This window comes from Acipenser ruthenus, chromosome 43 (assembly GCF_902713425.1).
Source record: "Acipenser ruthenus chromosome 43, fAciRut3.2 maternal haplotype, whole genome shotgun sequence".
NCBI lineage: Eukaryota > Metazoa > Chordata > Actinopteri > Acipenseriformes > Acipenseridae > Acipenser > Acipenser ruthenus.
Genome location: NC_081231.1, coordinates 8,126,914 through 8,152,909, shown reverse-complemented (window position 1 = coordinate 8,152,909; position 25,996 = coordinate 8,126,914). Strand labels below are relative to the sequence as shown.

At 41.5% G+C, this 25,996-nt stretch overlaps 2 protein-coding genes and 1 non-coding gene across 6 annotated transcripts in view; 2 read left to right on the top strand and 1 right to left on the bottom strand.

Moving 5' to 3' along the window:
* Positions 1–893: 893 nt before the first annotated feature.
* On the bottom strand, positions 894–12,388 carry LOC131696471 (zinc finger protein ZFP2-like). Of its 4 annotated transcripts, none has more exons than XM_059011845.1 (4): positions 12,280–12,388; positions 9,568–9,831; positions 7,382–7,883; positions 894–2,843 (listed from the first exon to the last, which is right to left on the bottom strand). In XM_059011845.1, the coding sequence occupies exons 2-4, from the start codon at positions 9,787–9,789 to the stop codon at positions 1,807–1,809; spliced, it is 1,761 nt and encodes a 586-aa protein (XP_058867828.1). In that variant the 5' UTR covers positions 9,790–9,831; positions 12,280–12,388; the 3' UTR covers positions 894–1,806. The 4 variants fall into 4 exon arrangements, with proteins under 4 accessions (XP_058867828.1, XP_058867827.1, XP_058867825.1 ...); XM_059011844.1 differs by lacking the exon at positions 12,280–12,388 and adding an exon at positions 11,916–12,043; XM_059011842.1 differs by lacking the exon at positions 12,280–12,388 and adding an exon at positions 10,424–12,030.
* Positions 12,389–13,444: 1,056 nt separating this feature from the next.
* LOC117404684 (5S ribosomal RNA) lies at positions 13,445–13,563 on the top strand. Its single transcript, XR_004544678.1, has one exon. It is a non-coding gene; the product is annotated as a 5S ribosomal RNA (ribosomal RNA).
* An 880-nt stretch (positions 13,564–14,443) lies between these two features.
* Positions 14,444–25,996, top strand: part of LOC131709378 (transcobalamin-1-like) — a 317,542-nt gene continuing 305,989 nt past the window's right edge. The window contains exon 1 of the mRNA XM_059011895.1: positions 14,444–14,948. The gene's annotated coding sequence lies outside the window, so the exon portion shown is untranslated. The remainder of the gene's footprint in view (positions 14,949–25,996) is intronic.

The following is a 25,996-nucleotide window of genomic DNA, read 5'->3' as shown; positions in this document are numbered from 1 at the left end:
CTTCAAGAGACACACTGCAGATATTAATACTGACCACAAGAGGGAGGCAGCGCACCACTGCTGTCCATGTAATAAAACTATAATAAGGCAATTGAACTAGGCAGCATTTACCTCCCCAGTCAGTCCAGTCCTCCCATTGTTAACACAAGGCTCCTCACACCCAGTCATCTAAACACTACAGTATGGTCTGTGTCTGGAGGAAGGAGCTGCTCACAGTGATGTCACAATGATGTCTCAACACTTATGGGCCAGTTTATTCTGAACAGGCAGATTTCTAATGTCCCTCCTAAAGAGCAGGAAAGCACTGAGAGGCTAAACATGAAACTACAGGAAGGATAATCTAACTGCACTGTGAGTCACCCAACCCTATCAAGTCCCACCTGTGTTCACAGCTTAGATCTCATGTCTGTGACACTTATTGAAACAGAAGTGCAGCGCTTAGAACACATATACAGATAGAACTAATCCACTCTTCTATTAAACTGTGAACTTAGTGTTTGATTGAATCCCTCTCTGTGTTTGTATAGCCTGGAAACAGGCATCAGAACCCTGCCAAGCTACACACACTGCCATCATTCACACTGACCACAAGAGGGAGCCAGAGCACCACTGCTGTCCATAATGTGATAGCACAGTAATAAGACAATTGAAATAGGCAGCAGTTACAACCCCAGTCAGCCCAGTTCTCCCATTGTTAACACAAGGCTCCTCACACCCAGTCACCTAAAAACTACCGTGTGGTCTGTGTCTGGAGGAAGGAGCTGCTCACAGTGATGCATGCTGGGAAACACTGACTCTAATATCTCAACATCTGCAGCTTCCACCCCTGACACTTCTAGTATATTTGTTGTCTTACATTTGATTTCTATAAGAATCCAGACTGACACAGATAGTCAAAGTAAACAGCTTTTATTTCCCTAATCAAATACAGCTCATTGCTTAGCTTGTGCCCTGCTTGTTGTGTTATTTGGTTTTACACTTTGAATTTGCACTGGAAAGGGCTAGTAGCAACACACAATCTTAAAGCACACTCACATTTACTCTATTACAGCTGCCTTGTGCCATTCTATGCAAAATAATTAACAATAGCAGTTTGTTTTCTCCTTCAAAGGGTTTACCAGGAGAACTGCTCTATGATACAGCAGTAGCTCATTGCAATAGATGAAGCTCAATTCAGCTTTCCTGGACTTCCAATAAGAGCATTTACAGTGTCCTAAATTTGCATTGCGCATTTTACTGTACAGTTTGGACATATCATTTAATAGCTCTATATATATATATATAAAAACACGAGCACTCAAGATTCTGATCCAGTCAGAAATGATCTCGTTTCTATTACAATAAGAAAGTAAGCACTACCTGCTAGCGCGTGATCAAGTGTATCAATTGTCAACACAAATGATCAACATGGCTCTAATATCGTAAGACTGATTGTAGATTGTATGTTCTATAAATAATTGCATACATTAATATATCCATCCATTATCATTAACCACTTAATCCTACATATATATACACATATACATACATATATATATATATATATATATTACACACACACATATATATATATATATGTTATTTATTATTTTGAAAATGAATACAAATTATATTTAAAAAAACACCTCACTGTAAGCAATCTATTTCTAAAACATGGATATTAGTATTTGTAAAATTTAAGAATTTTCTGGGAGCATGTCTGACTGTCTCCTCAGCTTGGGCACCCACATTATTCAGCAGCGCACTGCAGTGCTGAAATGTCAGGAAGCAAAATGGATAAAAGTTATTTTTATGCAGGAACATTATTTACATTTTCATTTTTTTCTCTCCTGTGTGAATTTGCTGGTGTGTAACAAGGGATCTTGACTGACTGAAACTCTTCCCACAATCAGAGCAATGATAGGGTTTCTCTCCTGTGTGAACCCGCTGATGTTTTCCAAGTTGTCCTGACTGACTGAAACTACTACCACAGTCGGAGCAGTGATATGGCTTTACTCCTGTGTGAATTCTCTGGTGTTTTACAAGGTCTGCTGAATCCCTGAAACACTTCCCACAGTCAGAGCAGTAATATGGTTTCTCTCCTGTGTGAATTCGCTGGTGTGTTACAAGTTGTCCTGACCGACTGAAACTCTTCCCACAGTCAGAGCAGTGATACGGTTTCTCTCCAGTGTGTATTCGCCGATGTATTAATAGGTGTTCTGACCGACTGAAACTCTTCCCACAGTCAGAACAGTGATATGGTTTCTCTCCTTTGTGAGTTCGCTTATGTGATTCAAAATTTCCTGAATGTCTGAAACTCTTCCCACAGTGAGAACAGCGATAAGGTTTATCTCCTGTGTGAATTCGCTGGTGTTTTGAAAGGTTTCCTGAGTTCCTGAAACGTTTCCCACAGTCAGAGCAGCAATGCGGTTTCTCTCCTGTGTGAATTCGCTGGTGTGTTGTACGGTGTCCTGATGATTTGAAACACTTTCCACAGTCAGAGCAGCGATAGGGTTTCTTTCCCGTGTGAATTCGCTGGTGTATCACAAGGTCTCCTGACTGACTAAAACTCTTTCCACAGTCAGAGCAGCAATGCGGTTTCTCTCCTGTGTGAATTCGCTGGTGTGTTGTACGGTGTCCTGATGACTTGAAACTCTTTCCACAGTTAGAGCAGCGATACGGCCGCTCTCCTGTGTGAACTCTCTGGTGTATTACAAGATTTGCTGACTGAGTGAAACTCTTACTACAGTCAGAGCAGTGATACGGTTTCTCTCCTCTGGTATTTTTAAATTTCTCTCCTTTCAGTATTTTTAAATTCCTTAACTGGGTGGCACCCGTCCTTGCTTTAACTGCTGGACTGGAACCTGGAAAAGACAAACAGGAGAGAAAATCAGAGACTGTTTGATGTAAGAAATGCAGCAATTGTGCCTTCCTCATTTTGTCGTTTCATAAAAAACAGAGAAGTTTTTTTTTCTTGTGTTGTGTTTTTGCTGGTGTTATTGATTATTGCTTATCATTTGTCAAAAAGGGTTGCAATGGGTACCTGCCTGTCAATCCTAGCCTGATCAGATAGATTAGGATAGGGAGATTGTAGGGGCAGATGGAGATATGGTGTAAAGTAGTCGGATGGAGATTGGGTGTTTGAAATACTATACAGAGTATAATGGTCCTGATCCCACGCTGTTTGCGAAGACCAGGGAGTCAAGTTGTTTATTGCTGATTTCCTGAGAGGGACTGTGCATACAGTTAAGCTTGCCTATGTTGCTGAGAGCTCCTGAGAGTGAACATGCAAATGGGAAAGGCTCACCTAGGTTGCAAGAGAACCCAGAGAGTCATTTGTTAGCCTGGGTTGCAGGAGACACCTGAGAGCAGTTGCATGCACAATTAGCTCATCAAGGTTACAGGAGTAATTGCGTATATGATAACCTTGTTTGTTGATTGTAAATGAGCGGCAGTAATTGGAAATAAACTCATTGATTATACGTACAGCACAAATTTTCTGATTAGAAACAAATGTGTAAGAGTAATTGGATATAAACTGATTGAAATATGTTGCATCACAAATCTGCTGTATAAAAATAGAACAAATGAATGAGTGATTGAATATTAACTGTAGTATCGGGGGGGAGGGGGGGCAAACCTGCCGATTAGGAATAAAGTCATTTTCCCCAATAGATGTCAAATTAACCCTATAGACCGCAGAATAAATACATATAGAACCCTCCTGTAGATTCCTGAGAATTTTGACCAACAGTGGAGATTTCACGTAAGTTTTATTCAAATAAACATAACTAGCAAAACAAGTAAAATGTATAATTACAAGTTTTATTTATTCTAAACAAGACAAATTATTATAAGTTTATATATCATACTATACATTTTATTTTCTTCAAGTTTTTAGCATATGATTCAATTACAGTGCATAATACCTGTATCTCATCCAAATCGATGTTTGAGGCAGACCAGGTCAATTTGGTTTCGACAAACAAACCTACAATAAGACTGATTGAAGTACTGTTTTCAATTCATTATACCGTCATAACTGGTTATGGTTTGGTTACGACAAACAAACCTACAATAAATGGAACTGTGTTTGGGGTCTCAAGCTGTGTGAGAATGGAGAGAAAGAGATGACCAGCTGCATTCTGGGACTACAGGCTCTCACCACACACACACACATGCACGCACGCACACACACACACAGACACACACACACTGACACACACACACACACTGACACACACACACACTCATGCACGCACGCACACACACAGACACACACACACTGACACACACGCACTCATTTGAATGCCCACTTTTTAAATAATATACTTTGAATAGTGATTAGGAAGAAAATAACATGAATTTGGTGATTGATTTTGCATAGAATTAATTAACACATAAAGCATTTTGTTGATGTAAGAATCATTTAAATTGTTTATTTCTTACTTTTGATAAACACTGAAAGACCTTGGCTATCCAGGATGGGGGCTGTTAACTCAATCTGGTAGTTATGGACACGTTCAGTAAATTACATTGAAGTTTTGCCCCAATTAGCCAAATTTTATAAATTACTGTGGATGGTCTTTAGGAGCAGGTCCATTACGATGTTTATCTACCAGTACCATTGAGAAAGATCCATGAGAATAAATGCAATTCATATTACAAAAATTAAAAGTAATCTGAACATTTTAAATGTAAGACACATTGACATTGTAATAAGAAAACAAGTTTTGCTTTAACCATTAACTAATTAATGGCTTGTAGACTGAGATTATGGAAAAGCTAATGATTAAAAACTTTTTACAAAAGGAGCCTTGGGCAGCAAATTGGACAAGACCACGTGAAACTACAGACACATGGAAGCAGTGACAACAAACCAAGAGAACTCCACAGTGCTGTTAATAGAGGGGAAGCGAGAACCTGCAATTGATTGATCCAGGGTGCCGTTTCCCAAAAACAACTCGAACATCGTAGAGCAACATGTCAAATCTGACGCGTTTCCCAAACACCGTCGATAGTCAAGTAGCTCATGAATAGCATTGTGGGTTCACGAGTGGTCTGGGGTAATTGCGAGGAGACTTCGCGAACACACACAAGGGCTGCGGAGCACCACTTGAAGTATGTGTGTTGAGGGCATCAAACATATACATTCTGGTTTAAGTTTAATCATTCTTGCTTTGAACAGTATATTGCGTTGCTTTGTATTGAATTTATTGCATTTATAACAAATAAAAAGGGTAATTTTATCAAGAATAAAAAAGACCAGTATTTAATTGTATCGTTTTGAAGCCAGGTTACCTTCAATTGCAATGCGTAAAATAAAAACGCATTATATGAGGGCTGAAGTACAACGTTTAGTAATACAAAGTGTACATAAGATCATGATTTAAATGAAAATTGAAATAATATCTGGAAGATGCTGTTATCACAATACATAATGGTTACTCCCCGTGACCCTGTAAAGGATGAAGCGGTTATGAAATGGATGGATGGATAATGCTTACTTGGATATACTGAAAGGTGACATCACGACCAGGGGCCGTTAAGAAAAAAAAACTATTATTATTATTGTGCTGTAAGCCTAACCTACCTGCATGCTATATCTGGGTTTGATTTAACTTATTATTACCAGTATTAGGCCTATTATTATTTCATTACTTATCTTTATTATTAATAGACAACATTTATCTATATGTATAAACAAAACTGCTAGTAGTTTATATCTTTAATTTACTTATTTGTATAACTAGAGCTTGTTTTTACTGTACCGTCAGTTCACGAGAGTCCAGTTGGCTGTTTTGTATCCTTTTCACTGTAATAAACCCTCCATGCTTGATTCAAGTGGCCTGTTCACATTTATATAAACCATGCCTGGTTGGCTAATCTTTTTAAACCCTTACAATATTACAGTACATTAACAATACAAATTTGTAATTCTGCTTGTTCATTTTCCAAAGTTTCCTCATCTAAATAATCGCTGGGTCTCAAGTAATTGGCGGTCTCCAATAGGCGCTGGTCTGCTCGTGAGTTTTGTAAATAAATGCCGGACCGTTTAATAGAAGTTTCACGGTATGTGTTAATGTCCATTTAACTGCTGTTAAATACTTTTGTACATGTCCGGCTACAGAGATTAGCACTGTCTCTCAGAGCCGGCCTTAGGGCAAGGCAAGCAAGGTGACCGCCTAGGAGGACCCCACCCCCAAATTGTGTATATGACGTCTTGAAATGAATCCAGATTCAGACTCTTCACAATAATCACATCCAAAACATATTGATTTCTGCTGAGCAATTTACTGTATGCACAGACTGACAAAGTGTTTCCTCATGTGTGTACTTGTTCTGCCATAACGGCCCTTTTATTGAAGGATGGGTCCTGATCATGGCACGCTTTTTTTAATTAGTAAAAGCAAAAAAGTACAAAAAGGACCCTTCAGTACGGCATTCACACAGCGATATTACAGGCTCAGCTGCAATTTGGCAGCATACCTCCATTTACATAGAAGGCAGATCATGCAGTGTTAAAACATGCTGCCGGTGTGTCACACTTCAAAAGAATACACTGTATGCTGCACACATTAAATCGGGAATCGTTTTTTTAAAAACGTATTCTGTTCTTCAAATCTGCATAAAACATAAAGTCTACCGGTAACTCACATTTCAGTATGTTGCTTAGACAAGTTAAACTGACAGTTTGTTTCAAACTTTTTGTACCATGTAATGATACAAAACAGTAGGCTACGGTATTTTAATTAAAGAATAAACCATTTTAGCCAGAAATCACTAACTTATTCTAATAAATTAAACTGTGTTTTATAATATACAGCTGAAATGCTCTTAACATATAGTATTTTTAACAGTATTTGTGTTTTTATCATTTATATTCTGAGGTGAAATTAAATATTTAAGCTATTTATTACCCAACCTGTGACATAAAATATACAATATAGTAGCCTACGCTGGTCAGACAGTTGGTTTCGAACTTCAGCCCCCTGTCAGCAGCTGCAGATGTGGGCAGGACCAGATTTCAGAACACGAAAAAATAAGGGGAGTTTTAGGACTGTACCAATAACATCTATTACATACATTATAGGGTGTTACATACTGTCCTATATAAAATGTGGTGTCTGTTCACAGCGAGGAAAATCTGCTTCACACCGGCACTGTGCCTCCACTGAACCACCTTGAGAGTGTCGCTGCATTTACCAGCATTTCCATTGACACTGAAAGTGATCCCGCATCAGTGCCGCCACAGACACAGTGATTTGCTTCAGTGTAGACAAGTATGCGCAATGAACCTGGATGCTAATGTGGAGCCCTGCTATCTGTTCTCAGCCTCTCAGTCACATTGTGGCCATCACTCAGTGTAGAATGACAATGTCACAGCTAGTCAGTCACTCACCTGCTAGACTGCATTCTGAATGTGAGTGCCTGTCTCCCTGTCCACCTCCTTGCATGCTGTTGAGAGAGCCTTCCTCTCCAGAGCCTTGCTTTCTCACACAGATTCTCTCCAGCACCACGCTACACTCCCGCAGGTGTACCGGACCCAGCTCAGTGGGGGCTGCTTTCAAATCTTCAGATTCTTCCTTCCCTGGTTTCAACAGTACCTCCTCTTTCAGGGGCTCCAGTTTAATACGCACCATTTCCAGCACCTCTTCTTTCATAGGAACTGGTTCTTCTGTCTGGGAGATCTCCAGTTCGTTGCGCTCAGCTTTAATTCCAGACACCACTGGCTTGATGCTGTCACAGGGCGTCTCACAGAGCTCCTGTTTAATGGGGAGGGAAGCCAGTCCAGTGAACTCCAGTCTAATAGGGACCAGTTCAAGTTTAGGGAGCTCCTCTTTAATCGGGACAGATTCCATCTTCACATTGTCCAAGGCATCAAACGTGGTTCTGCTTGGTAGCTGTCAGAAAAAAAAAGAAAAAAAGATTAAGGGCTGGTTTCATATCACAGACCCTGATTAGCACTGATGCTGAGGCATGTCTACACTGAAGCAAATCACTGTGTCTGTGGCAGCACTGATGCGGAATCACTTTCAGGAAATGCTGGTAAAATGCAGAGACACACGTCTCTCGAGGTGGTTCAATGGCGGCACAGTACCGGTTCTGAAGCAGATGTTTCTCAGTGTAAACTGCAATGCCACAACAGACACTGCATTTTACAACGAACAGTATTTAACACCCTACTAATTCCCTAGATGTAGTAGTAGTTGTAGTAGTAGTACAGCGATCTATGCGTAGACCTTAGAAACAATGGAACCTCCCTTTTAAATTCTAGACCACAATCCACTTCCCCCCCCCCCGGTCTACTTTTTCCCCAGGACACCGGTGCTGAAGCACAAGAAACACTGCATTTTACATAGAACAGTATGTAACACCCTATTATATTTGTAATGGACGTTAATGGTACAGTCCTATAAAACCCATTTTTTTGTGTTTTGAAATAGGTTCCAACCCATATGCAGCAGGAAGCTGAAGTTCAAAACAAACAAACTGCAGTGTACAAAAATGAGGGTCGATAGAATAAAAGAAGTCATTGTTAAATTACTAAATGAGGCTTTAATCATGTCAAACTTTGTGTAGATCAACGTATTTAAAAAAGGGATTGATTTGATCGAATGCTCAAAGTAGGTGTTAATCCTAGAAATCTGTTTATAACAGAATACTGTGGAAAAATGCAGAATTTACATTTTGGCAGAGAATTTGTATTTTTTACATTTTGTGAAAAATGCAAAGAACATCTATGAACCCCACCAACTGAACGAGTTGTAAATGTTTTAAAGTAAGCACCAGTGACACTTCTGCAATGTGCACATCATCACCCTGTTGTGTTTGATCAACCGCTACACCTACACTCTACAAGAAGCCTGGGAAAGTACTGGATGTACTTCATTCATCCTGTGGGGATAAAATAAAATAAGGGTTTTGGAGGTTGCCTGTGCTTTGAAGTTTTGGTTAGGATTGTTAGGATTATGGTGAATTATAAAAAAAAAAAAATTCATGTGACGAACGAATAGCAACTGCCCACCAGCGTCGAGTATGTGGGGGCCGTAAGACCTCAGCCCCCCTCGGGCAAAGTCAGCATTTTAAAAGGGGGCTCAACCCCCCCTGTGTTTTGAGACATGTTGTGAGGGCATCCCTGCTGATCACAAATGAAAAGAAAAATGGTTTCACATTAGTAGCGTGAAATACATTGAAAGCACTTAGAACAAAACACCTATACAGCTTGTATACACAGCAATGCAGTCGAATACGTTTGCCTAGAGATTTATTGGTATAGAACTTCTGACAGATCTATCTTATAGTCAGTCTGACACACATAACCAACCCATAAATAATTATTTAAAAAAAAAATCTAATAACTGCTGGGACTACATTTTCACCATTCATGGGTTCTTTGTTAAAGATCACTTAACTGTTATTTTACGGTCAAAACTACAGATATATATCTATAGATAGATCTAGAGCTACAATCAGCTGAGTTCAAGTGAGATTTCGGTCCATCATCTTGGGTGATGATAAGAACACGAGAGAGTACACATAGTTCTACATATGTCTCTGGAGGGGTTCCAGTTTAGTAATACACACCATTTCCAGCACCTCTTCATTCACAGGAAGGGGTTCTTCTGTCTGGGAGATCTCCAATTCATTGCGCTCAGCTTTAATCCCAGACACCACTGGCTTGATGCTGTCAGATGGCATCTCACAGAGCTTCTGTTTAATGGGGAGGGAAGACAGTCCAGAGAACTCCAGTCTAATGGGGACCAGTTCAAGTTTAGGGAGCTCCTCTTTAATCGGGACTGATTCCATCTTTACACTGTCCACGGTATCAAATGGGGTTCTGCTCGGTAGCTGCCAAAAATAAAAAAAGAAAGATTATAAGTCCTGTCAAAGAGGTTTAAGTGGGGGCTCCTGACAGGCACACCCAGTAAAAGCGCTCGCCCGAGTGCAGTGGATTTGTATTTCAGACACCATAATTTAAGGTGGACTTAAAAATACCAGAATTATTCTGATCTGACTCTTAAGGTGGATTTCACTTTTAAATCGCCACAAAACATGAAGATGTTTAATTTAAATTACTGATTGCGCGTGCGTCTATTCAAAAACACTCCTGCAAATTCGGCGAGTTTTCGGTTTAACCCTGAAGCAGAAATCGTGTTAACCATTGACATACACATTATATATATATATATATATATATATATATATATATATATATATATATATATATATATATAATGAAAAAAGTCTTTACGGTATAAAGTTTTGGTTTTTTTTAACATGGATTACATTGTCAACGTGTAGTTTATACTAACGTGATAATGTTTCAGAAAATGCGGAAACATTTGACTACATGATGTATTCACACACAAAACAGGAAACAGGCTGCTCTCGTACAAATAATGTTATAGATTGGGGGGTTTCCACAAACGGTTAGACTCACACTGTGTATTACTTCTAAATGAACACACTTTATTGAAAATCACACATCTGGAACCACGAACTCAGCTCTTCCCAGAATCCCGCTCTCCAACATCTCCCTGTAACAAATGTTCCCACCGAGTAAGTGTAACCGACTATCACAATGAGTCACATTGAGAATTAAGTTCACGGAAAATATATGTGAATTCTGGAGATCTCTCTCTAATGCTGCGTATACCCTTCTTAAGAAAACGTACTTTACGTTATACAGATGCCTTAATATATTTATACCAGGTTACTTTATTATAAAGAATCACTCAGCAACAACAAATATACTTTATGAAAAAAATGTTTATAAAAGTAATATATATGTAGCAATTAAAGTTGTTACAATATTGTTCACAGTAAAAAAAAAAAAAAAAACATTGGAAATAAAAATATAGAATAAAACAAAATGTTTCTATCAGTTGTGCACAACGACTAAAGTACCTCCGGAGGCCTTAAATATATAAAAAAACAAGTCCTTCTGCTGAACTGTACAGTCCCGCTGCAATATTACAAGCCGTCTCGGTAGATGCAATGGATCGAGTCCTCCACTCTTCGTAATCTCCGGTCTCCACGAACTATTAATAAAATATAATAGCAATGCAGGACAGTGAAGATACAGCATATAGAAATTTCAGATGTATTCCTAGGACGGTAGCTCTGGCACTCGTTTGCACATTGGAAATTTACATGCAGGCAACTGACTGTGTAAAACACAATACACACGTGGTGCATTAATTAAAAGGAAACTTATTTAAAGTGCTTTTTTTTTTAATTCTTTTTTTTTAGTAACCATACAATACAAATGTACTATATAAATGACAAATACATATTTGGAACATCTTAAACACATATTATAAACCGTTCAAGTTTTGAACTATATTTAACTGCAGTTCAGTCAAAATGGCGGACGAATGTATAAACAATATTCTCTTTTTTTTCTATTTACCGAGTAAAATGGGAAATACAACTGCCTCTGTAAATAACAGAAATCACTCAAATAAAAAAAAAATATTATTCTTTTATAAGTATTAGAATATAGCCGCTTCAAATATGTATTTATTTGCAAAGCTGTATTGAACAGAATCATCCACATGGCGGCCACACTATTTATTATTATTATTATTATTTATTTCTTAGCAGACGCCCTTATCCAGGGCGACTTACAATTGTTACAACATATCACATTATACATTATTTCACATTATACAGATATCACATTATTTTACATACAATTACCCATTTATACAGTTGGGTTTTTACTGGAGCAATCTAGGTAAAGTACCTTGCTCAAGGGTACAGCAGCAGTGTCCCCCACCTGGGATTGAACCCACACCCCTCCGGTCAAGAGTCCAGAGCCCTAACCACTACTCCACACTGCTAAAAAAATAAAGTTTTACTTAAAGCTTTATTACAGCAAATCCTGCTATTTTTAATCAATAAAATCAAAGTAAGGAGAAATCGCTTACCTATTAATAAAATATAATAGCAATGCAGGACAGTGAAGATACAGCATATAGAAATTTCAGATGTATTCCTAGGACGGTAGCTCTGGCACTCGTTTGCACATTGGAAATAAACATGCAGGCAACTGACTGTGCACGTGTTTACTGCGGGCACAGAAGGGGGGGTCGTGTTAAAGAAACAGACTCACTGATACCCATATTTGGAAACAGGAAGCATAAGCGCTACAATTCATTGAATCACCAGACTGTTACATTTGCTTAGTTGCAGGTTAGTAATACTACGAAAGCACACAACTACTTTAATTGCTTGTTCTTATATATCTGACCAATATAAATCTAGGATTTTATGAAATGGTTAACAACTCACCCGCTACTAATCTTCAAAACTCAAACCCGCCGCAATATTTGCGCTTTAAAATGATGCGTCCGGTTCAGTTGAGTTTTTGGAAACCAAGCTTGTTCTGGGGGCAGAACGAATGCTTTACATCTGATTGGTTACTTGCGAGTCTAAAATGTTTAATGGAACATTTGATTGGCCAGATTATTTGACAAAAAATATGGTGGGGAAAGACCGGGAAGAATTCAGGTGTGTCTGACTTGCGGTTAGAACTACCCACTGAAATGCATAGAATTATATAAAATATTGTACAGAAGAAAAGAGGCTGTATCGAACTACCGATATTTAATATTTTTTTTAATTTTGCAAGATTCACATATAAAATATTTTAATACTAGTGTTTCCAAAGATGGTTTAGTCAAGTTTTTCATGCCAATGAAGTGTTGGCGATACAGAATTGAGTGTAAAATATGTCTGCCCTGAGCAAGTGCAGGTCTGTGTCCCTCCTGGCCGAATCATCTGTCGAGCATAAACAAATAAGGACTAAACCTACTGCTGCTCCTCGTCAGCGGAGTCCAATGACATCTCTAACCCTTTATCATTCATTACACAATACAACTGAGATCGGCTGTTTTAATAACGGTGTGTGGATTTGTGGGGGGTCGTCAGAAGGCAGGGTCACGACACAAGGAATGATTCAGATTTATTTGAATTTGATCTCATTTCTGTTTCTTTACGTGTTTATTTTCACTTCAGTATAAAGTTTGCTTTGGAGGGTGCGTGTGTGCGTGCGTGCGTGCGTGTGTGCGTGTGTGTGTTTGTCTGTGTGTGCCTGCGTGCGTGCGTGTGTGTGTGTGTGTCGTTTTATGGCCCTGCACATGCGTTTTTCTTTTTTATTTGTTCTTACCCCGTGGTCAGTTTTGGTGTCGTTTAAATTTGGTATTTAGGCTACTGAAAGAACAATACAGACGAGAATCTTGTATGAAGTTTGTCCGACCACCCGCAATTATCGAAATAAATAAAGTAATATGTAAATATTGGAATGAATAAATTAATACGTATGGGAATAAATACATTTATGTCGATATTTATGTATTCATTCATTCATTTTAAGCAATGTTTTTGTTTTTTTTCCTCGTGTAGCAGTATTCCGGTATTAGTTACTATGAAACATACTAAAGCACTAGAGCTTTTCGCTTACGGCCATACCACCTTGAGAACGCCCGATCTCGTCTGATCTCGGAAGCTAAGCAAGGTCGGGCCTGGTTAGTACTTGGATGGGAGACCGCCTGGGAATACCAGGTGCTGTAAGCTTTTCTACCTACAGCTCGAAAGGGGGCGCTGTTTCCCACATATTTCGAATAATATTCTCACACTTGCTCCAACTAGAAATATTTTTTACATTTTATTTTAACATTTAACATGAAACTTTTAACATAAGTAAATGATATGAACTCAATCCATCCTGCCCTTTCCCCATGTGTGTGTGTTCGAGTTTGTTAAAACATTAAAAAATACATTATTTTTCGGTTTAATAAATAGACACTGTTGTGGAATTACTTGATTTCAAAGACATTGAGATTCAATGTATTATCAGTATATCAGCCTATATATGTACAGAAAATGGTACATGCATATTTAAATATACTTTTCTATTTTCTAGCTGCCATGAAAACTTACTGGTGCTCCTTAAAAAGAAAAGGCAACAAATCCAACATTTGGAACAGACGGCAGCTTGAGGAGAGAAGAAGAAAGTAATAAAGAAATGTATGTGGTTTTACTATACGGTTGCAATTAAGGAAAAATATTTTAACACATTGAAATGGTCTTTGTTTTTGTTAACTCAAATTTTGAAAGATAAAAGTCAAACCATGAGGTAAAATATTACGAATTAACAAATTGTCTTAAGAATTGTATAATTGTTGATGTAGACCTGACTTGGAACCTTAAAAGTTTTGTTGAATGTATCGGACACTACTTCAAATAGTCCACTTTGTATTGGACAGGATTAAACAATATGAAAATGTCAGACGCATGGAGAGGTGTCATTCAATAGCTGAAATGCTTTGTAAAAGAAAATGTCAAAATGAAATTTGTTTATTGCTAATTTTTCCAGAAACTACAATGTCGTCTTCAAGTCCTGCCAACAGCTGAGAACAGTAGTTAGGCCCAGGCGAATTGACTTACAATCCAGGGCGAGAAGCCCAGAGGCAAAACCCCCCAAAAATGGGGTCATACTTAATTAGAGAGCATCCTGAACTTGAATCAGCCTGGATCACTTGGGAGAACTGAGCAGTATTCAATCAAATATGTCATGATAACAAAAAACTCCAAGTCCCATAAGCAAGTTGTGCTACGTTTACACCTGCACACCTGAGCCGAGCCGGCCTGGTGTGTCTCCGCTCGTTCGGCTCGCATTTACACGAGAGAGGGGAGAACCGAGCGAATGACGTCACGAATAATGAACGTGCTGAGCAGCAAGTTTTCAAAGACGACAAACGACAGTGAGAATGGCGGTTGCTGTGGCGGATCAGGATGTTTTCGTTGTGTTTTTTTGCATCTTTGTGTTTTACCTGCTGAATAACACGGCTGAAATGCATCGAAGGATTGAATATAAAAAGAAAAGAATGCTTCTGGAAGAGAGTCGCAGTCTGAGTCTTTTGAAGATGAATATGGCCATCAGACTTAAGGCAAAAAAGGTACGGTTTATTTTCTTTTTTTTATTAAAAAAATAAACTTGAAAACACAGTCGTTTGTATTATCAGCTTTGTTGGAAACTAGCGTCATTTCTTTGTTATTACCTGATGTCCGCGTTTGACTAAAAAAACGTTTAAGCTATTTTGTTTTTTTACTTTTACAAGGACTCGTGTCAAAGCAGTTACAAGCACTCACATCAAACCTTTTAAAAGATTAGCATAACAACAAGAAATACATACCACTGTTTATAAATGTAAAAAGAAGCAAAAAAAAAAACAAACAGAATGACACAAATCCCCGCCCACAGCCTGCTTCGGCCCCGAGCCAGACTCAGATATGTTGCAGGGCTGGAGTTTCACGGCTTGGTTCCGGCTCGACTCGGTTATTTGCTAGTGTAAACACTCCCGTACCGGTACGGGTGTGCTAGTGTGAACGGGGCATTGATAACCCCTCAGCTCCAAGCTGGTGCCACTGGAAGCAAACCCTGTCACTTGTTTCTCTAGATCTAACTCCAGGCAATGCAAAATTGAAAAAACATGGCAGTTTGATTACAACATAATTTCTCATTTTTTGTTGACCCTTCCAAGGTCATAGGTCGAAGGAGAAATTAAAAAAAAAAAATAACAACCATAGTTTCTGCACTCAGCATGTCAGAAACCCCCCAGGTGATTTTTTCTAGTAAAATCTGCACTGGTTGAGTTGGTATGGAATGCCCCATATATTAACATGGTGTGCACCTCAAATAGATGGAAGATTGGGTGCTTTAGTCTTCTTTTTCTAACTTGGATTATAACTTATAATAATAAAAATGATGTTATCTCAATTTCAGACACATTTTTAAATGAGGAACTCAGAAGTCCCTGAATGAATTTTTATTTTTTATTCAGGATCAGCACATCAGCGTTATTAAAGTCAGTTTATTCTTCATTGTCTTGTCATCCTTGTTACCCACCTGGTCTCCTTCATTCCTTATGTGTGCAGCATCTCCCTGGCACACATGTCTCAACACTTATGGGCCAGTTCATTGTGAACAGGCAGATTTCTAATGCCCCTCCTAGAGAGCAGGAAAGCACTGAGAGGCTAAACATAAAACTTCAGGAAGGATAATCTAACTGTACTGTGAGTCACCCAACCCTATCAAGTCCCACCTGTGTTCACAGCTCAGATCTCATAGAACTGTCTGTGACACTTATTGAAACAGAAGTGCAGCGCTTAGAACACTGATACAAATAGAATTAATCCACTCTTCTATTAAACTGTGAACTTAGTGTTTGATTGAATCCCTCTCTGTGTTTGTATAGCCTGGAAACAGGCATCAGTGCCCTGCCAAGCTGCACACACTGCCATCATTCACACTGACCACAAGAGGGAGCCAGAGCACCACTGCTGTCCATAATGTGATAGCACAGTAATAAGACAATTGAAATAGGCAGCAGTTACCTCCCCAGTCAGCCCAGTTCTCCCATTGTTAACACAAGGCTCCTCACACCCAGTCACCTAAAAACTACCGTGTGGTCTGTGTCTGGAGGAAGGAGCTGCTCACAGTGATGCATGCTGGGAAACACTGACTCTAATATCTCAACATCTGCAACTTCCACCCCTGCCAGTGAATATTAAAGAATGTTAAAATGTCCCTTTAGCATCCAGCATTTCAAACACAATGATTCTCCCCTTGCTCTCCTCTGTGAGAGTTGCTGTAAGCTGTCTGTTCCATACCCCAGATATTCCTGCAGACTGACATCAGTGTGTGTCAGCATAGAGGTTACAGCATGTCATTCCACCAGCATAGGAAGGGATTTCTATTGCAATTCCACAGCCCAGCAGCACAGACTGCACTACACTCTGTGACCACAAGAGGGAGATAGAGAGAGTAATAAAGTGGCTCTGACGCTAATATCTCCACACCTGGGATTCATTTCCCCTTGATTCCACCCCTGGCAGTGAGGGATAGAAACAGATCCTCAACATGAAACTCCTTTAGGCTTCAACTTCATTTTAAACAAAGTAAAACAAACCATCAGACACAATCCTACCTGAAACACAACACAGACTGCAAATATTTTCACTGACCAAAAGAGAAAGCCAGAACAGCCCTCCTTTTTATAATGTAATAACACAGTAATAAGACAGGATATTACAGCAGAACAGCCCTCCTTTTTATAATGTAATAACACAGTAATAAGACAGGGTACTACACCAGAAATGCGTAGGCCTGCTGAAGGCTTTTCTCAAGTTAAAGTGAGTACTAATCATGGGTTATGAAATAGAGCTTTTGTTAAACAAAGCAAGGAGCACACCAGCTAGTGTTGAATAGTTATCCACAACATAGAAATGTTTGTTAATAAGTACACTCGTAAATGCAGCATGGTGGAAAATAAAGCTGCCTCTATTTGGCGAGCTCATTTCAAACAAGAAATCATGACATTGTTTCCAGTTCATTCGTATGCACACATTTACACAGACACAGCACAAGCACAAACATGAGGCTTCCAAATTAAAACGAAATACCAACAGTGCTCTGCTTTTGACAACAAACCTGCTCCCATCAAATGTTTGTACCATCAATACAGAATTAATAAGGTATGACATTTTACAGCTCTGAGATTCTGACAGACTTCCAACATGTGATGTTTATCGGTACCAAATGTTGAAATGTTGACGGTTGTGTGCAATGAGACATGGTTAAGACTGGGCGCTCGAAGGGTCATCAGTAGGGACTTTGATACCTTGGAGTAGGGGCAGTGATAGACCCATCACCATCGGTTCCATGGTGTACTGGTTAGCACTCTGAACTCTGAATCCAGCGACCTGAGTTCAGATCTCAGTGGGACCTGAGGTTTTAGGTCCTGTGAATTTGCTAGTAATGTTTCTGAACTGAAGCGTGTGATTGAACAAGTAAAATGAATGCAGATTTCCATGTCTGAGGTGGGAAATGCATGTGAAGCAAGGTACCACGTTACATCCTTTTGTGTCGGCCACTTCCAGCCTCTTTGCATGGATGCAAAACACTGAGGAGCTCCTCTGGCAGGGCCGGTATGGTTTCTTCAGCTATGCCAGGGGAACACTTGCCTTCATACATAACAATGCAGTACTCATTTACTGCCAGTTCAATGGTTTTGAATGGATACTTTGTCATAGCTGTTGCTTGATCCACAATGCCAAACACACTGACCACTTTCCAGTCAGGCTGAATTTCTTCCACAAATGGACCTACTGCGCTGACCTCAAGTTCAGTGTTGCTAAGTGTTCTAGCATAGTGAATGCTGTGTGTGTTTGGGGTTTTCTTTGGACAGTTCTGTTCCCACCTGTTTGCCCATTCATCTTGTGCCTTCTTTACCACATGCTTTGTAATATAAATGATGCTCACATTTGAGCATGCTTCTTTTGCCACCTTAGCAAATTCTTCTGCTGTGTTGACAACAGCATGCTTTTGCAGAGTGCACCTCCAAACTGCACGCTTTACTTTACCTGCAACCCCATCAACTGGCCCTTTGCCGTGTGCTGTGGCAAGAAAGCTCCAAACAGCTCAATGCAGACTACAGTGTACATTGCTCAGCATGGTAAAGGTGGACAAGATGAATCTGTTTTTAAACTGGCTAGCAGCACCATCAGAAAAGATGTGCAAGTTAGAGATGTTGGCTGAAGTTGAGGCTTCATCAAGAATAGCCCGATTGTAGCAAACAACTGCAAATGTGTCATGTTGCCGTTCATCACTGAGCACAGCATAAGAAGCACTAACAGACTGAGCTGTGAGAACTGCTGGAAACAGAGTCCCTCCTTCTGTTATCCACTGAGCTGACATTATTTCAGCTTGCTGCTTTATAGTGAAGTTGCACCTTGGCAATAAAACTGTGGCTCTGCAGAATGGTCCGCTGGGTTTGAGCTCCTCCTTGGCATCGTGTAATGTTGACTCAAGCAGTTCCTTTTTATTGTTAGCCATCTATTGGTAGTAGTGTACAATTGTATCTTCATTATCATTGCCTTGTATTACCTGATTGATAGAACTAGCAAGGTCTTGGCATGTGTCACACTGGCCAAGGCAGCATTTCCTCTGCCAGTTGCAAAGTGACCCAATGACCAGGAGATTTCCATTGGGAATATTTTGACAAACCTTTTTCAAACCATCTAGTAGCATCTCTGTGTTGTCATGGTAACGACAGACAGACAGGTTGAACGTGCACAGGGCGCAATGCTGCAAACTTTTTTTGATGTTCTGATTTTTCCATCAGGATATTCATTCTTGAAGAGGCGGTGAGCTTCAAGAACCGTCATCAGGAGCACTTTTTTGTGCATTCTTTATCTTGTGCATCCTCCCTTCTGATAGTGATGCAGTCTTTTCATCCAGGCAGCTGACGAGACACACAATCAATCTCATAGAATGCACAAACCTGACATTCTGTTTCACCAACTTCAGCTCTTTGTGTGGAAGCGTGCTTATCTACCAGAGCCAAACCAGATTGAGTTGCCAGTTTCTTTCCCATGACACTTTTCTTCCTGGGGCTCTTTGGAAGTGCCCGGTTTACTCCACTTACTGCCTTCCCTAGTGACTGAGCTGAAAAGAGAACTTTTGACGGTGAGTTTGTCAAATGATTCTCATTAAGTTGTGGTTCTGGTTCATGTCATTTTGAAAGATTTCTCCTATACTTTCTCATTGTTTCTTTGCTCTTTTCTGCTTCCCTTTTCTTCCTCCCTATACTCCACTTGCATGCTTTCTGCTGCTCTCTGTTCCTCTGTTTCATCCCTACTCTTTTCTCTTCTCACATCCTTGCATGAGATGCCCGCAGTCTTTCTGCTGCAGGTACTGGAAGCATTTTCCAACTTTAATCTAGATAAAAGAAAAAAGGAGGGTTGATTCAGTCATTTAAAACACTGAGTTCAATACATCTTTTAGAGGAATTTCTCATGTTCTTTACTTTTATAAATATTCACAGTAAATTCAGACAGCTGAGCCTCTTATGGTAAGAGAATCTTTAGCAGCACAGACTGCACTACACTCTGTGACCACAAGAGAGAGTAATAAAATTATGCTCTTTACTGCAAGGTTATTAGAGGCTTCTATACCTGTCCTGTTCTGTGAAAAACAGGGTGTGTTCCACACTATGGAGCCTACTGGAAAAGGAGTGCATGCATGTGAAAGTGATGGCTTTGCAGGGGTGACGTCAGACCAGAAACAGAAACCAAAACAATGAATGCGGGTGAAGCTGAGGCGCAGCGGCGCTCAGTGCTTTATTAAACAATAGAAAATAAAAGATTTAAACAAACACAAGACTACACAAACAAAAAGGTGTGTTAGCCAAAATAAACTGACAACAATCAAGTATTGTGCTGGTTTTGAGCCAACACGTATAGCAATTGTTTCTTTCAAATTATTGTTTTTGATTTACCTCCTCACTCCAGTTCTAGACACTCTCCATGAGCGCAGAAAGATGCAGTCTTTTATACAGATGACCATCTCCCTATTAGCAACAATTAATCAATGAATTAACTTGGGAGATTGTCACCTTCTGCACGAGGCTTTTATGAATGGGGATTCATGTGACTGTATTATAAAACCGGCTTACCGGTTTTATTATGATAAAATATTTTATTATAATATTTTATTATAAAACTGCGAGACTTCAATGGATAGTGAAAAACACCCGGTATCAGCAATGACAGTCGGGTGTGGGTTTTTAATTATTCTTTTCAACAGCCCGGAGGCAGCACAGTCCAGAAAGGATTAGAAGAGGGACTTGTTTCATTCTCGTCACAAACAGCCATGTGTTTCTTAGTGAGCTGGGATTGCCATGGCAATGGAGCCCTTTCACACACATCAATCAATCAATAAAGAAATGAATACATGAGTGTGGCAATGTGCCCCGCCCCTGTGTGCATATCATGTGTTGTATGTTGCGTGCGTGTGTTAATGTTGGTGTATAGTCATTGGTACACGGGGATATAAACGGGTCTGTGTTTCACGTGTATTTAAAAAGTGTAGATTTGTATTTAGGCACGAGGAGAGCACAAATCACTTCACGTGCTGGTTAAATGTAATATGTGAGCACGGGGTTGCACAGAATTAATTCACGTGCTGGGATTCAAGTGAATAATTAATTAATAATTGAATCCCAGCACAACAGTATATATAGAGACACGTAGCATTCACTCGGGGTTGGGTGTTCGAGAGTGGAGAACGGGTGAGAGAGAAGGAGAACGTAAAGTAAAATAATAATCAGCCCCCTTATTCCCAGCACATCTCCACTCTGGCACGCACTTGCAGATTCTTCCTGAGCAACATCCGAAGAATCCGACCCTTCCTCACCAACTATGCTACCCAGCTCCTGGTCCAGGCCCTGGTACTCTCCCGCCTAGACTACTGCAACTCCCTCCTGGCTGGCCTCCCTGCGTCCGCCACCCGTCCGCTCCAGCTCATCCAGAACTCTGCTGCTCGCCTGGTGTTCTCTCTACCTCGCTTCGCCCACGCTACTCCACTACTCCGCTCGCTCCACTGGCTCCCGATCACCGCTCGCATCCAGTTCAAGACTCTTGTACTAGCCTACAGATGCCTTGATCAGACTGCACCCAGCTACCTCCAGACCCTCATCTCTCCCTACACCCCCACTCGACCTCTCCGCTCCGCCTGCACTAGAAGACTGGCTCTACCTCCGCTACGCTCCCCTGCCTCCCGAGCCCGCTCCTTCTCCACCCTTGCTCCGCAGTGGTGGAACGACCTTCCTACAGTTGTCAGGACTGCCCAGTCCCTGACCACATTCCGGCGCCTCCTTAAGACTCACCTCTTCAAACAGCACCTGTAGAACTCCTCTGTTTGTATCCTGGGACACTATCACCCTTCATTTAAATATGCTTTATTTTGCTCTTATCTGCCCCCTATTTTACTGCATTTAATCCTGTACCTCAGAATATTGTAATCTACCAAGTGTTTAATCTGTAGTATTTTGTACTTAATCATATCCTGAACTATCATACTACTGTATGACTTATATTGTAACACTTGAATGTATTTGTATTTGCTTGTGATTGTAAGTCGCCCTGGATAAGGGCGTCTGCTAAGAAATAAATAATAATAATAATAATAATAAGTGTTTGTACTCACCGTGTTTGTTTGTCTCTCCGTGCACCGTTTGTTAAGTGTTTAGTACGTTTTGTTTGTCTATTTATTTTGGCGCAAGTGCCGTGTCCCGTGTTTGTCTGTTCAAACCTTTTATTTTCTGTTCTGTTTATTAAATGCTGAGCGAAAGCAAGCAAACGTGATGTCCTGCGTGGGATCTACAGCGCCTCCAGGACTCAGACCAGAGCAGGAACCGCATTTTTGGATTAAAAAAAAAAAGAAGAAAAAAAAAATGGCAGAAGACGCCATCAAAGTGCGGGACTGGATCCTGGAGAATGCTGGGCTGGAGGCCCAGTCTATACCAGTAGCCGTCCGGTTCCTGTGGTTGATGGACAGAGAGCGATGGGAGGCGTATTCAAGGGAACACACCCTAAGCACCTGGGAGGAAGGTGTGGGGTTGGTCCTCAGCTACCTGGAGGCCGTTATAAGTGGAACAGCAGCCCAGGTAGCAGGTCCACCAGCAGAGGAAGAATGCCTGCTGTCCCCGTCGCCACCAGCAGAGGAAGAATGCCTGCTGGTTTTGCCTCCACAGCCCAAGTGGGAGGAGCCTGAGCGTCCACAGCAAAAGCGGGAGGAGCCTGAGCGTCCACAGCCCAAGCGGGAGGAGTCGGTGTGTCCACAGCCCAAAAGGGAGGAGTCGGTGCGTCCACAGCCCGAAGAGAGGAAAGTCGGGGCTTCCACAGCCCTAGGACCCATGCTGCCAGCAGAGGGAGAATACCTGCTGGTTCCACCTCCACCAGCAGAAGAACAATGCCTGTTGTCCCCATCTACACCAGCAGAGGAAGCATGCCTGTTGGTTCACCTGCTGCTGCCATCCCGAGAGCTAAAGGGGGAGGAGCCATCGCTGCCGTCCCAAGAGCCAGAAGGGGAGGAATTACAGGCTCAACCCCCTGAATTTTTCTGGGGGGAGAAGGGCAGGATGCTGATGTCCCCAGCAGCCTCTATTTATGCTGCTGAAGGGAGCACGGCGCACACCCGCCACAGCAGAGGGAGCCAGCACCGCCACAGCCTCCCTCTAAGTGGCCAGCATCAGCCCCATGGCCTCTGCTTCCACCGCAAAGAGCAGAGCAGCAGGAGCTGCCTCTGCCTCCACCACCTCCACCGCTTCCTCCTCTAGGAGCAGAGCAGCAGGAGCTGCCTCTGTCTCCACCATCTTCACCGGCAGGAGCAGAGCAGCAGGAGCTGCCTCTGCCTCTGCCACCACCACCGCCAGGAGCAGAGGAGCAGGAGCTGCCTCTGCCACTTCCAGGAGCAGAGGAGCAGGAGCTGCCTCTGCCACTTCCAGGAGCAGAGGAGCAGGAGCTGCCTCTGCCTCCGCCACTTCCAGGAGCAGAGGAGCAGGAGCTGCCTCTGCTTCCCGTACCTCCACCACAGGGAGTACGGTGGCCGGAGCCCCAGAAAGGGGAGCTGTCGGCCACGAAGAAGGGGGAGGAGGTCTGGAGACCACCAACCCCAGCAGCAGTTTCGCTGCCGGAGATCGTGGGGGAGGTCCGGAGACCTGCTCCCACTGCAGCAGTTTTGCTGCCGGAGACCGGGGGAGAGGTCAGGAGACCAGCATTCCCCGCAGCAATTTTGCTGCAGGCGTGGACCAGCATGCTGTCAGCCGTGCCACTATCGGCAGGGGTGCTGACAGCATGGCCAGCCATGGGCCCACTGAAGCCTCCCTTCCCAGCCCGAGACTTTTAAGGGGGGAGGTGGCCATTGAGGCCATGTGTGCTTTGCACAGGGGGGGGGGGGGGGGGTATATGTGGCAATGTGCCCCGCCCCTGTGTGTATATTATGTGTTGTATGTTGCGTGCGTGTGTTAATGTTGGTGTATAGATTGGTACACGGGATATAAACGGGTCTGTGTTTCACGTGTGATTTAAAAAGGTAGATTTGTATTTAGGCACGAGGAGAGCACAAATCACTTCACGTGCTGGTTAAATGTAATATGTGAGCACGGGATTGCACAGAATTAATTCACGTGCTGGGATTTAAGTAAATAATTAATGAGTAATTGAATCCCAGCACAACAGTATATATAGATGCACGTTTCATTCAGTCAGGGTTGGGTGTTTGAGAGTGGAGAACGGGTGAGAGAAGGGGAAATAAAAGTTTAAATATCAATTGCTATTACGTGCTGGTAGGACCAGCACGATACTTGTTTATTTCAAACTCACCGTGTTTGTTTGTGTGTCTGTCCGTCTGTTTACTGTATAGTCCGTTTTGTTTGTCTCTTTATTTTTGGCGTGAAGTGACGTGTCCCGTGTTTTTGTGTTAAAACCTTTTATTTTCTGTTCGGTTTATTAAATGCTGAGTGAAAGCATTCGCTCAGCTTCACCAAACCCCAAATCTCTGTCTGTTTATTTCCTGCTTCTGGTCTGACGCCACCCACTCCGGCCGTCTTTGTGACACTCCCATATTTATAATGCACATTGGGATCAGTATTGGGTCCTCTGCTATTCCTAATCTACATTAATGATTTAGATTCTGGTATAGTAAGAAAACTTGTTAAATTTGTAGACGACACAAAAATAGGAGGAGTGGCAAACACTGTTGCAGCAGCAAAGGTCATTCAAAATGTTCTCGACAGCATTCAGAACTGGGCAGACACATGGCAAATGAAATTTAATAGAGGAAAGTGGAAGGTGCTGCACGCAGGCAATACATTTCTCCCCCCTTCTTTCTATATTGGTTAATTGTGGGCTCTAGTTTTTTATTTAACATCGCTGAGTCCCTTGTCCCTGTGGATTGCAACCACAATGTAGAAACATCTAGAGAATGGATGGGAATGGGCAATAAACATCACTGCTGTTTCTCTTAAAGCGTGTTTATTTATTTCTAATACTGGACCCTGTCTTAATACTGTATCACATTCTGAATATGAATATAGCTGAGTTATTAACTGTAGATAATACTTAGAATACCAGATACACATTTACCATTAAAAAGCAATCCATGTGATTTCTTTACCAGTCGTTCATTATTTTGTGTATCAGCCTCCACACAAGCCGAGCGCAGTGCGGTATACTGTAATGATGCTGCAGTCAGTCTGCCCGGACTGCACCTGAACCATCTTAAAAACACGAAGCCTCCAATAAGCTCATTTGTAAAAGTTAGTAAAGAATGGCGCTATATAATCTAAGGAAGCTGAATGTGAACTCCTAGCTGGAGCAACGAGAGAGGGAGAGAGGGGGCGGGGCAGAGAAGGAGGCGGAGACGCTGCTAGGCAACCGGCTCCTGAACATTCCACTCCGCTGACTGTGTGTGTGTGTGTCAGTATCTGTTTGTCTCAGTGTGTGTGTGTGTGTGTTTGTCTCAGTGTGCGTCTCAGTGTGTGTGTGTCTCAGTGTGCGAGTGTGTGTGAGTGTGTCTATCTCAGTGTGTGTATGTCTCTCAGTGTGTGTGTTTGTCTGTCACAGTCTCAGTGTGTGTGTTTGTTTCTCAGTCACTTCAAGTCATAGAAAGAGCATTTCAAGTGGAGCGATAAAGTGGAGCGAAAGTTCCGAGCGGCTTCAGGCGCTTCGTTTAATTAACACTCTTACATTTTAGCTTCTTGAAGTTACCACAGCGTGTCTATGTATGAATTACTGAAGAGTAATATTTGTGAGAGAGAAACACAGACACACACAGACACACACTCACACAGACACACACACACACACACAGGCAGACACTGAGACACACACAGAGACAGGCAGTCACACATACACACACACACACACACTGACACACACACACACACATGCAGACACAGACACACACACACACAGACAGACACTGAGACACAAACACACACAGAGACAGGCAGACACTGAGACACACACAGAGACAGGCAGACACACACACAGAGACACACATGCACACTGAGACAAACACACACACTGACACACACACACACACACAAACAGACAGACACAGAGACACACACACAGACACACACACACACACTGACCCACA

Bases quoted from the DNA above. Each gene is read 5' to 3' on its own strand.
- LOC131696471 (XM_059011845.1), bottom strand. From the start codon at position 9,789: ATGGAATCAGTCCCGATTAAAGAGGAGCTCCCTAAACTTGAACTGGTC. The intron at 7,884-9,567 runs GTGTGTATTACT...TTTTTCTGACAG, and splicing joins ATGAAGAGGTGCTGGAAATG to CTACCAAGCAGAACCACGTT. The intron at 2,844-7,381 runs GTGAGTGACTGA...TGTCTTTTCCAG, and splicing joins TTCAGAATGCAGTCTAGCAG to GTTCCAGTCCAGCAGTTAAA.